This window comes from Musca autumnalis, unplaced genomic scaffold (genome assembly GCF_047663935.1).
Source record: "Musca autumnalis isolate F117 unplaced genomic scaffold, ASM4766393v1 scaffold_5, whole genome shotgun sequence".
Lineage (NCBI taxonomy): Eukaryota > Metazoa > Arthropoda > Insecta > Diptera > Muscidae > Musca > Musca autumnalis.
The window spans coordinates 100,877,610-100,891,641 of NW_027412088.1; the positions used below are offsets into that span (position 1 = coordinate 100,877,610).

Consider the following 14,032-nt stretch of genomic DNA (forward strand, 5'->3'; position numbering starts at 1 on the left):
TGTTGCCGCAACGTCATTATTCATACAGCGGAGCAAAGCAGATCATTTTTTCGGGAGTCGTTTTCCATAGGCCTAAAACTGTCGTCGGCGAGATGATTCTGTCTGCCAGTACTGCCTGCCTCATTTCTGAGAAATGAAGACATCTGAAAACATGAATGAATGACAATGATCAGCAGCTCGGCTAAGGAGACTGCTTAACAGTCGTTTGTTTGGAAAGCAAAGTTTTTTTATTTTCACGTGGAGGTGGGGTGAATGTTGATGGAGAAGAAAATAAAATTATGATTTTCTGTTAAGAAATTATGTTGGACGGTGCGTAACACGATTGTATATTTCTTTTTGGTTTTGTTGTTCTTGTTGTTGTTCTGAATGAATTTATGATTTAAGTGTCATATTAAGATTCTTTAAGGAATTACAAAGAGGTCATATAATTAGCATTTTTCAGGATGGAAATTCTGATGTATTTCTAGACAGTAAGTACTTATGAGTACGAACTAATAAGCAAACGCAGCAAATAGCATAATCCGCTCGGCTTGCCCCATCAGCACAAGAAAAATTATTGTTTATCTATCATGATACAACCAGGAGTATGAAGTAGGGGTATATTCCTTTGCGAACAAAGAGGCCACATGCCCAATAGAGTGAATATGGGCAAAGCAAAGACAAAGGCAACATAGACAGGAGTCGACACACGGATAAGATATATTCATCAAGTGGTTAGCAGCATCTATTTAGAAGAACACATAACCAATGATTTGAAGAAAAAATATATATGCCCCGTTCACAAAATCTAATTCCCATCGCATACAGGATATTACTGAAAGTAGTGTGTGGCGTAATCAATGCACCATGATATATTCTGAACTAAAATATAATAATTATTTTTATACCCTACACCACTATGTGAAAAGGGTATTATAAGTTTGTTTTGGAAAAATTCATGTAACACCGCGAAATATCCGTCGGAGACCCCCAATGTGGTATACCAATCTTCATATCTCGGCGAGATAAAGCGATTTTGAGATGTGTGTCCGTCTGTCAATTATAAATTGTAATCAATCTCCAGCCCGCAATTATGGACCGATCGTCACGAAATTTGGTATGGAGGTCGGTTTCACATCAGAATAGATCGCTATTTTAATTGGTGATGATCGTGAAATGTTTAGCGGGTGAAATGGACCAAAAACATAATTTTTATCAGATTTTGTAGCTGCTCTGTAGGTCGCATTAATAGTCCGATCGCCTCGAAATTTTAAATAAGATAAGAGTATATGACAAAGAAGATGCCTGCAATTTGAGATGGCGATCAGATAATATTTAGAGGGTTAAATGGACCACAACTTTTGTGTGAAAATTGTGAAAATTTTTAATAAACAGCTTATATCTTTGTTCCTGAAAGACACCTTCCCCACTCGTGAGTTATATTTGGAAGACGATCTCTTGACCTTTCAATTGATGTCAATTATGTTGATGTACGTGATCAGATAACAGAGTTATAGCCTAATATATCCAGTTTTTTGTTTGTAGTGTAATCATAAACCCGCTAGAGGTCGCAATTATAGATCAATAGTCACGAAATTTTGCATGATTATCTGATATTATTTAGCGGTTGACATAGACCATTACTTTTGTATGAAAAATATACAAATTTTATTTTTGGTCCATATTTTAATTCCTGGACACATATGACAAAATAACTACTGATCTTTCCCCTGATGCAAATTGCAATAATGTGTCTGCTAGATAATGCACCTACTGCCTGATATATAATGTGTTTTGTGTAGAGAAGTGCAATTTCCTCCCATGCTACAAATTGTCTCTATCATGACAGAGAAATTTTCAGTTAGTTGTCAAATTGGATTTTTATACAAATATTGCAACATGGGGTCGCCTCGCCACCTATTTTATACCTCAGGATTTAGGGTAAAGATGTGTCTCATCCAAATATTGGTTTTAGACCCCAAGTATATTTGGACGAAATTCGTTTCAGACAATTTGGAGTCTATTTAGCGCTGTCCGTTCATCTGTCTCTCTTAATGTCTAGCTGGCTGGATTAGAAGCTAATTTTATACAACGTAATATTTTGCCCAAACTTTGTTCAAGTTCGAATGTAGGCTATGTCGGTCCACACCTCCCCCAAAAAAGTTCAAAATTGTTTTCGAAAATTTGTGTAAACGATAACTGGCGAAGTGAACAATCGATTTGCTCCAAACTTTCCGTATATTATTATTCCTTCCAGATATAGATCGGATAAGACTATATCTCCCACACAAAATTCGGAAAAAAGAAATTTAAGAGTTCCCTCCAATCGTTTTGAATTTTTTCAGCAGATTGTACTTGCGCCGCAAATCCGCAAGCTAACTCTCACGGGGATTTTCTGATTGGTCGAAACTTTACACATCGTATTATTTCATCCAGTCATGTGTCAGATCGGAATATGGATAACATCGGTCCGTCCTTCGAGTACCTCCCACACAACATTTGGGAAAAGTGCAGTTTGAGGACCCGTATCAGATCTATTTGATTATTATTTTATTTTATTATTTTATTTTTTTTTTTTGAAGAAGGTTCTTTTTACGATCCGTATTCTGGTCCTTTTCCCGGGGTAAGTCATACTTCCTGAGATAATAGTCCAGAAGATCCAAAAACCCCTGACGGCTCCTAAAATTACAAATCTGAAAAAAAATTCTCAAATATTTCCAAAACTTAGAATTTAGCTTACTAAAATTGATTTGGTTTAGCCCCCTATTACGATACCTACAGATTCCACGTATTTTGAAGCAAATTCGTGTTACAAAATAAATGTATTTTTAGAAGCTGAAGGTATGTCTCCGTTAGCGCAGCTGGCTTATACTATCTTCTTTGCTGTATAATTGAATATGAATAATTTTGAGATTTATAAATTTGTTTGCATGCAAAATTTTTGAATTTCTATTCATTGTTAGTTATTTCTACCGGTATAAAATATATTTTAGATATTACAATATATGCCCACAATGAACTATTTTCGAAGCATATGTGAGGTACAAGTGCACAATTTTGGACGATAGATCTTCAATCAACTCCCAATTTTCCCAATTATCAAATATACCAAATTGCGTGGTATATATGTATTTATTGTAGGTGTATTCCAAAGAGGAGCCTGACATTCAAAGTTAATTTTTTCAATATTATTTAGAAATGTATAATTTATATATTTTTCCACAAACATCCCAGTTAAGACAAGGGAGGATTCTCTTATATCAATGGATTCATATTATGTTATTGATATGTGACCTAGTTTTTATCGCCGAGTCCGAAGGGCGTGTCCTAAGTTGCCACTTGTAGAGACGTTTTTTTGCTGAAATAATCAGGAAATATCGCCAACATTACTAATGGGTATTTTGCCACCATTGACAATTTGATGGGAATCGAACCCGGACATTCAGCGTGCAAGGCGGTTGCACATAGCTAATTCCTACAGGTTGTGGTGTAGGGTATCGCATGGTCGGCCCCGTCCGACTATAGTCTTGGCTTACTTGTTTTTACTACGAAAGTGCCTACATATGTCTTTAATTTGTGGTGGTCCATTTTTTTGACCACGGCGCATCCTTAAAGTTTTTGACCACTGGGAACCAAATCAGTCCAATTTCAGCCGAAATGACGAGGTTGCGATCGCAGCAAACGTTTTAAGGACCATTCTCTGCGCATCTGCACCTTGAATGTTCGCACTCTTTATAGAGAAGATGCTGTTTACTCATTGGCAGATATACTTGACAAATACAATGCCGATATTACTGCCATACAAGAAATACGGTGGATTGGGAAAAAAGTCACAACAACGCCTAAAGGTGACGCACTGTATTATAGCTGCCATGACACAAAGCATGAGTTGGGTTGTGGATTTGTAGTTGGTCGGAGGTTAAAATATCACGTTTCCAGCTTCACCCCAGTGAATGAAAGACTTACTACAATTCGGATAAAAGCTAACTTTTTCAACATCAGTTTTATTTGCGGTCATGCTTCTATTGAAGATAAGGACGAACACTTTAAAGATATATGTGGGAATTTCTGAGTGAAATCTGACAATTTTTCAAAAAGTGGTTTTTGATTCCCATTATTTTCTTGTATCATTGTACTCTTCGATTTTGTTTAAAATTCAATTACAAAATTTTAAGTCCTAACTGGTAGTGGGATTCGAATGATTATTTTTTCCAAATTTTTTAAAATTTGTAAAGAATTTTGAAATATGAAAATATACTGAAATGCTTTGCAGAGCATTTCAGTATATTTCTGCAAAGCATTTCAGTATATTTTCATATTTCAAAATTCTTTACAAATTTTAAAAAATTTGGAAAAAATAATCATTCGAATCCCACTACCAGTTAGGACTTAAAATTTTGTAATTGAATTTTAAACAAAATCGAAGAGTACAATGATAAAAATTTATTTTAAATTTTGAACCGCGAAAATGTCTTGTGTGCAAATTTTTTTCTATTTTTTGTTAAATAACTGACAAAACAACAAAGAATACAAAAAATATTTTTTTCAAATTGGACCAATATTAAAGGAGTTATGAATATTACATTGGATGTAGTTTAGTCAAAAAAATTTGAAGCAGCATTAACACACCAGAAAATAATGGAAATCAAAAACCAAAAAAAAAAAACATTGTTCCACAACATCTCATACGGGACAAGGGAGACTTCTCTCATATCAATTAGTGCACCCCGATTCATATTTAGCTCAATGATGTGGGACCTACTGTTTATCGCCGAGTCCGAACGGCGTGTCTTAAGACACCACTTATGGAGAAGTTTTTCAATGCTGAAATACTCAGGAAATGTCGCCAACATTACTGAGGGGTATTTTGCCACCGTTGAAAAATGTTTGATGTTGCCTGGCCGGGGAATCGAACCCCCGACCTTCTGCGTGCAAGGCGGGCGTGCATACCATTGCACCACGGTGGCACCCAAAAACCACTTTTTGTAAAAGTGTCCGATTTCACTCAGAAATCCCCAAGTATTTTACGAACGCTTAGAAGAAAGATATGTCTCTTATCCTGCCCATGACATGTAAATAATTTTATGCGATGTCAAAATTTGAAAGGAGAATATCTTTGTCCAAACCGTCTCCACAGTGAAATATCTGACAATGGAATGAGGCAGTCTACCAGCCTCATAATTATTTTAAATGTCATGGGTAGGATAAGAGTCATATCTTTCTTCTAAACGGCAAAAAACGTGGCAGTTAGCAATATCACATTTAAGCATCTCGAAATTCAAGAGATAGATGGAAATCATTCATCAATCGTTCGGAGAAACAAACATAGACTCGGATAAAAATACATAATTGTTGCAGGAAAGGCTCGATTGAACGTAGGAAATAAATTACGAACAGACAAAACAGGAAATTCGACATCGGTAAACTGCAATCACAACAAGTAGGCACATCATATTCCACTCATCTGGCCTAATTGCTTAACCAAAGCACTCTTCGTCCCGATAACATATCAACGCAGTGGCAAAGTATCGCCCACTCCATGCAAACACTCCAATACTTGGATACCAGAGACCAAGAAAGGAGATAGACTATGTGCTCTAATTATAGGGCCATAAGTCTGCTCCACATTGCGTATAAGATAGTGACAGGGACGAACGACTAAAGCCGATGGTCAACAAAATAATTGGGTCATATCAATGCGGCTTTAGACCTCGCAGTCCGCCATTGACCAGATACGAGTATTTACCCTGCGGCAAATCCTGGAACAGATGCAAGAGATGCAGATCGACACCTACCACCTTTTTGTCGATTATAGAGCAGCCTTCGACAGACCCTTACGTTCAAAGTGATTTCAAGCCGTGTCTGAATTTGGTATCCCCGAAAAGCTCATTCGGCATTGTAAGATGACATCAGCTGATACCCGGTCCTCAAGTCTAAACCGTTCAGTATCAAAAGAGGTTTAGACAAGGATACAGCCTTTTGTACGAGGTGCGAACGTCAACTGAAATGGCACAGTTTACACCAATAGTTTCGTAGCCCAAAAGATGACTAAATACGGAGTTTCAGCCATTGCGGTGAGGCCCAACCTTCAAAATACCGAAAATCGGGAGGTACCGTTTATGGGGGCTATATCAAAACGTGAACCGATATAGCACATTTACAATATCAAACATTTAGCAGACAGACGGACATGGTTACATCGGCTTAGAATTTTATGATCATCAAGAATATATATACATTACTAGCGGACCCGGCGAACTTCGTCTCGCTATTAAGGAATAAAATTTCATACAAAAATTCAATTTTCGATTTTTCCAATTTTCCGACTTTTCCAGAGAGATTTTCCAAAATTTTCTTCCGTAAAGACCTTCTCCTCGAAAATACGAATAACTGACAAAAAATTTAACAGAAATCGGCCTAGCCGTTCTCATTTTATGAATTACTATACATTTTTTACACCATTTTTATATATATAGATAGGGTCTCCCATGTTTTTGGGTTAAATGGAAAAATTAGGGGGTAGGAATTCCAATCAAAAAATGTTTCCTTTTTTGGGTCGGTCTAGTGTACTACCTTCAATCTACGTAAAATCTAGAGGTACCTCCGTATTGGCAATATATTGAAAGATGAACCTATATTGATCATCTTCTGTGTGGAGGTTTTCTACCCATTGAGAATCCGAAATACGAAGTACAGTCGCTACAGTGACATCAAGCGGTATCGTTGTACCTTCCACAGAATCCACAATACTTCTTCTATGAGGGCTATCGACAATTCTCCGTAGGAAGACTATGTACCGAATTTTACCTATTCCTCTAGGATAATGCGTTTAAACCTTGAAAATACCGTAAATCGGCGTTACCGTTCTATGAGGCTAGATCAAAATGACACATTTTGTAGACCCAAAATATCAAATTAATGCCATTTCGGTAAGATAATACAGCTAAAACCTTCAAAATATCGAATATCGTGGGGAACTTTCCTATGATGGCTATATTAAAACGTAGACCCATACTGAAAAATTTCTGGAGCAATGTTTTGTAGCCCCAAGAAAGACCAATTACCCAATTCCACCCATTTCGGGTAGAAAACCTTAAAAATACCGAAAATTGGGAGAAAGTTTCGTAGCCCCAACGATGACTAAATACTGAACTTCAGCCATTTCGGTAAGGTATTGAGACCCCAACCTTCAAAATACCGAAAATCGAGAGGTACCGTCTATGGGGGCTATATCAAAACGTGAACCGATAAAGCACATCCTCAATACCAAACATTCAGCAGACCGACGAACATGGTTATATCGGCTTAGAATTTTATGCTGATCAAGAATATATACACATTATAGGAGACACGAATATTTTGATGTGTTACAAATGGTATGACAAATATGTGTATATTATGGTGCATCAGAACCCTGGAATAATTTTCGTGAAGCACATTGTTATGTTTTTGGTCCATTTCACTCCCTTAATATTTTACGATCATCACGAATAACTGTAGGTATCTATTTTAGTCGGAAAAAATCGTGACGATGGGTAAATAATTTCGAAGGGACACCCATATCATGATCGCATTATCTTGTCGAAATATTGAAATTGGTATACACCAAAACGCGAATATTTCTGGGTGTACATGTATTTGGGAAAAAAAGTTTAATACCCTTTCCACACTGTTGTATAGGGTATAACCAGGGAACTGATAATACTATGTGGCGGGATCCGAAACTGTAGTCTTCTCTGCCTTGGTAAAAATCCAAAAACCAAATACTCTCTCTGTCTCTCTAATCTAATCATTTATTTTCTAATTAAACATCTTTCTCGATTTTGACCAACTATTAAACACTTAAGTGTATTTATATTTAACATATTCCTATTTTAGTATTATAATGCAGTTTTAAAATTAATGAAAGGTGTAAAGTTTATTTTGACTCCCATATTATATATTAACATACATCTGTACATACTTTATAAATCCACGGAGAAATGTTTTCATGATTAGAGCTATAAACTTAATTATCCCTAAATTACTCTTATACTACTGCTTTGAGAACGTCTATATCTACATTCCTTTCTTTGTACTTTCTTTTACAAAACTTATGCGTCCCCACAACCCACATTCTCCAATTTCCATATAACCACAGCAATTTGTCCAAGTCCTAGGCAATATTTTAAGAAATCAAACAATTTTTCAGAAACCCATTCACCCACCACAATGTCTACAAATTGAAATGAGAACGTTCGCATCTCCAATTACACCCTTTAACGCCAACAAACTAATTAGTCAAAGTTGGAAATGCAAGTCCCAATACATCATTCGAAAACATAACCCAAAACATCGAAAGAAGAAAGAGGTCAATGGACATCACAGCCACTCAATGTGGATGCAACCACAACTACAACAACATCAGTTAAGAGTTTGTTGCTTAAATTACCTAATATTGTTTCACTTCATGGATGTTGTTGACATCTGAGATACCAACATCTGAAGTGTTTGGTTTTAGTTTAGAATGTGCTATTATGTCTGATTTTGAAGATTTTAAATGTTGAGGGCGGTACCTTTTAGAAAACAATATTTTAGGGAATGTTCTTTCGAGCAGCAACACAGGAAAAATACGTGCATTATTATGAAATGAAGCAAATACAGATGTTTCGAAATTTTGTTCACCTTAAAAATTAAAAAAATAAAATATTGTATTGAAACTGAATTTTCGGGGGATACTAGTGGTTGGAAGATTTGTGTTAAATGTGTACAAAAAATAATTAATGACTATGACTGCATATTTTTCCCAGCGCATAAAAAATGAATAATGAAATAGTGATGCCAGATGTGTCGATAGGATGGGACAATCTTTTTGAATATTAATAACTCCCACTTCATAGATAATGATTGGAAATTGAAAATAATAAAAATAATAATATTAATAATAATAATAATAATAATAATAATAATAATAATAATAATAATAATAATAATAATAATAATAATAATAAAAATAATAATAATAATAATAACAATAATAATAATAACAATAATATATAAATTCTGCCAATTACTTCTGATAGATGAATTCAAAGCTAAATTGATGAAATTGATTCTAATTCCAACTGCAAAAACGTTCTTCCACAGAAGATGACAAAGTTTTAACCACTGAAAAAATTCTTTAAAATGTTAGCTTGCAAGAAAATCGCAGCTTTAAAGATGGAAAACAGGTCTCAGATACTGAAAACAAATTTTTGACTACAATTTTTTTTTTTAGGTTCTGAAGAAGAATCGAATTTTATCAAATAAATCCCATTTAGTAAGAAACCATTACCCCAAATTCTTCTCCTTTCCGAATTTGGTGGCATCTCTCTCTTTTTATGAACTAAAACAGAAAAAACAGATCATTAACTTCAATTCCACACACAAGAACGAACACCATCTGAAAGCAAAAAGAAACTAAAAAAGGGACGAACTTCATGGACATACACACGAGTCACGTGATTTATACGATTCTGGTGACAAACACTTGAAATGGTGATGATTTATAATGAAGATACATGAACAAGTATTAATTATGCCATATTCAAATGTGAACCAGGGATACCCTTACATATGTAGCTCAAAATACTTGCACACACTCTCTCACCCACCACTTCACTCCTTAGTTGAGTGTCCGTCTGGTGATTATGTTGCCTTTATGACAGGGTTTCGCATCATTTCATCTACTTGAATCCCGAGTGCAAAATAAGTTATGAGTGTTTGTTTTCTTTTTGTTGTTGTTTTCCTGCAGGATAATCTTCCATTTAATGAGAAATTATTGGTTTTGTATTTGGTTGGGTATTTCCTTGAATAAACTTTTTTTGGAAAATTTTACAAACTTAGTTTTGTTATTAAATTTACCTCAATGGAATAATATTTGGCGCATTGAAATACGCCAGTCGACATTCGAGATAATCGATTTGCGTCAAGAAGACTAAAAATCGAAGTCCACAGTTTTTATGCTAAACAATGTGGAAAGAGTTTAATTAGGTTGTTTCGTATTTTTTGCTGTGCTGTATGTAGGTCGCAATAATAGTCCGATCGGACTATTAAAGTTTGAGTTTATGACAAAGATAAATCTTGCAATTCAAAATGATTAAAAAATGAGTATATAATATTAAGAGTGTTAAATGGCCAAACTGTTGTGTGAAGAGTTTTAATTAACACCCAATATTTTATCTACAGGAATACACATCTGACCAAGTTAGATATATTTGGAAGGGGAGCTCTTCCCAATAATATCAATTATGTTGATGAGCGTGGCCAGATCAGTTACAGTATACATACTAGGCCGAGGCGATTTATATAGAAGGAAAACCCCTTAACGGGAACGTCGCGTTTCTCATTCCTGCGATTGTACTGAGCAAAAAAGTCTACTAGATCATATCGACGCCTCCAAACAATAGTATGCTAAGTCGATTAAGCATGTTTTCAAGTTCTTTACATTTTTATATTTAACGTCCTTTAACTTAAATTCTGTCAAATTTTGGTAATAATCGGACAATCCGAACAGAAGTTATAAACAAATATTTACTTAGCATAGTACTGAAGGTCAACGAAATTTCCAAACTTTTAGAGCTTTTCCTGCAAAACTCACTGCTCAGAATTAACAAACTATTATTTGGAGGTGTCGAACGTCCTTTAACTTAAATTCTGTCAAATTTTGATAATGATCGGTCAATCCGAACAGAAGTTATAAACAAATATTGACTTAGCATAGTACTGAAGTTCAAAAAAATTTCCACACTTTGAGAGCTTCTCCTGCAAAACTCACTTTTTTGACTTAGCATACTATTATTTGGAGGTGTCGATATGTCTACGGTGAAAATCGAGCCTCCCGATATTGACTTGAAGTTTTTTATCCACAAGGCCAAAACTACTAGATATTCGATTTTCAGTACAATCCCAGGAATCAGAAATGTGACGCGTCCATTAAGGGTTTCAAATCGCCCGGCCTACTACGTACATCAGTCTTAATTGTTCGTAGTGTAACCATAATCAGATGACACCAACTTTTGCGAGATCTGTAGACATTTTCCTATATTTCCAATAATATTTTGTGTGGATCCGTGAAGATCAAGATATATAAAAGTAAACATCATCTATACTTCTGATGGCGGACTGACTAACTGACTGATAACACTGCTCAACAAAATTGGAAAAGTTCAATGTTTCAACCGAAATTTTTATGTTTCTAACTGAAATCGGCGTGTTATTTTCAAATCCGATCTCGGTTTTTCTCCATCAGCTCTTGTTCTTGAGATATAGCTCAAAATAGCTTTTTACGAGTTTACCCAGAATTTCGTTATTTTCGGATACAAACAAATATTTGTATGTGGGTTTTTCGACATTAATGTATCAATAACATGTTGTACGCTCGATACAAAAAGTTTTTGAAATAATTATGGTGAATATACATATTATATAATATTATGGAATAGGAGTCGTAGGAATTTGAAGTTTCTCGATCAAATATGCCCAATTTTCAGTTGAATTTCAATTTCATTTTGCACCATCTCTCTTCATTCCTTCGTTATTCTTTAGTTTTTTATAAAACTAAGAAGAAGCTGTCAATTTATGCCAAATTGTTAACGTATTATAGACAATTAAAGTCCACAGCTTTCAGAAGGTCTTATTTCCCCGGTATTAAAGTCATAGTTCGACCAATTTTAGCGTTTTAAACTTGAAATAGTTTTTATTTATTCCAATTTTAAAGAATCGTAACAGTAGCATTCAAAATTTACAATTTTACTCAAGTTATTAAAAAATGTGCTATTCCGATGAAACAATTTAAACCGTATAACTTTTGGGATTTTTGAAAGAAAATTAAAAAAAAAATTATAACGGTACGTTATCGATGCCAAACATTCTGATGAAAGATACTTCATAAAATTACAAACCAAGGTATATAAACTTTGCCGAGGCTATTCCACGGATATTGACTAAACTGAAGTAACAAAAAGCAATTTGAAATGTGCTATTGACATGAAACAGAGTATACATAGTTCACAATATTTTAGATACAAGTTTGACATTTGGAACAGAGTATAGTATATTAGTCCTTGGATGTTTAGAATTGAAAATTAACCATATCAGACCACGTTCGGAGTACTACAATAGTTCCGCCCTGTATTTTGAAGTTTTAAACCAAATTGTCAAAAATAATTGCCAATAAGTAAAAAATCCTTCCAATGAATATTACCCATTAGGCCGGGGCGATTTGAAAACCTTAATGGGCCCTTCGCGTTTCTGATTCCTGGGGTTGAACTGAGCAAAAAAGTCTACTGGACCATACATCTACAGTGAAAATCGAGCCTCCCGATTTTGACTTTAAGTTTTTTATTGACGTTTTTTGGATATTTTGGCATATAACAGCCAAACCATTGAGACTTTCGATCCAACACAAAGACAAACATTGTAGCCAAGACAATAATTGAAAACTCTCTAATACATCGCAAAAGCATTGAAACGATCCTTCAGGCAGTTTTGGCCTTAAGAATGTGCAAACTTTTCGGAAAATGTCGATAAATGACATTGTGCTACAAAATTTGACCCGAAAAATATTCAAGTGTTCTGATGCAAAATTATATCGTGTTGGAATCCATGGACAACGACAATGTCTTTATTTCGTTTGGGTCACTTCGTTTTATTTTTTTATAACGGTAAAAGTAGTGAAAATCTGGGTTTCTTACATTTTCAAATTTAAACGGACATATCTTCTTTTTTTCACAACGGATTTCTAGTGATCCTTCTTCCTTTTAAAGGGATGAATAATGTCTTTTGAATAAGCTATTATTGTTTTAAATCGGTTAACAAATGGCTAAGTTATAGTGGTTTATGTCTGAAAAACCCCACAAAAAACCTATAAAGGAATATCTCATAATTTTCAAAAATATAATGTTTTTTTGTTTTGTTCAATATTTATTTTGAAAATTATGAGAAATTCCTTTATAGGTTTTTTGTGGGGTTTTTCAGACCTAAACCACTATAACTTAGCCATTTGTTAACCGATTTAAAACAATAATAACATTATTCACCCCTTTAAAAGGAAGAAGGATCAAAAGAAATCCGTTGTGGAAAAAATAAGATATGCCCGTTTAAATTTGAAAATGTAAGAAACCCAGATTTTCACTACTTTTACCGTTATAAAAAAATAAAACGAAGTGACCCCAACGCAATAAAGGCATTGTCGTTGTCCATGGATCCCAACACGATATAATTTTGCATCAGAACACTTGAATATTTTTTGGGTCAAATTTTGTAGCACAATGTCATTTATCGACATTTTCCGAAAAGTTTGCACATTCTTAAGGCCAAAATTGCCTGAAGGAGCGTTCCAATGCTTTTGCGATGTGTTAGAGAGTTTTCAATTACTGTCTTGGCTACAATGTTTGTCTCTGTGTTGGATCGAAAATCTCAATGGTTTGGATGTTATATGCCAAAATATCCAAAAAACGTCAATAAAAAACTTAATGTCAAAATCGGGAGGGACTTTTTTGATCAGTTCAATCCCAGGAATCAGAAACGCGAAGGGCTCATTAAGGTTTTTTCCTTCCACACAAATCGCCCCACCCTATTACCCATATATACCTTTCGGTGTATCCCAGAAATTTCAACCACATTAGCACTTATCTGGCTTTTTGGGTTCTAATTCCCGCAAAGAATTGCTAATATAGGTCCACGTTTTCGTATCGAACGATTTTTAGTATTTAGAAACTATAAGCCTAATTTAAAAAAAAAAATATCGCCTGTAATATGAATTTTGGAAATATTGTTGATGGGAGAACCTCCATGCAGAAAGTGGTCAAAATAGATCCACGTTTGAATACAGGGATTGCATTCGCGAATATGTCGATTGGAGATATACATTGTTTGTGTTTTCACCGTTTCTTCTTCTTTAAAGTACATATCCAGATATCGTGCCAAATTCCCATTAAAAAAGTTTTGTATTATTTTTGCCTTATTAAGTTTTCAATTGAACACATTTTTGACCACGAGGACTGATTCTGATAAGAAGATCTATCTCAAAAAC

General features: G+C 34.7%; 1 protein-coding gene across 1 annotated transcript in view; it reads left to right on the top strand.

Moving 5' to 3' along the window:
- The first annotated feature begins 211 nt into the window (after window positions 1-211).
- lms (lateral muscles scarcer) overlaps window positions 212-14,032 on the top strand; it is a 52,411-nt gene continuing 38,590 nt past the window's right edge. Inside the window, exon 1 of the mRNA XM_073991054.1 lies at window positions 212-309. Within this exon, the coding sequence (XP_073847155.1) occupies window positions 300-309 (10 nt within the window). The 5' untranslated portion in view covers window positions 212-299. The remainder of the gene's footprint in view (window positions 310-14,032) is intronic.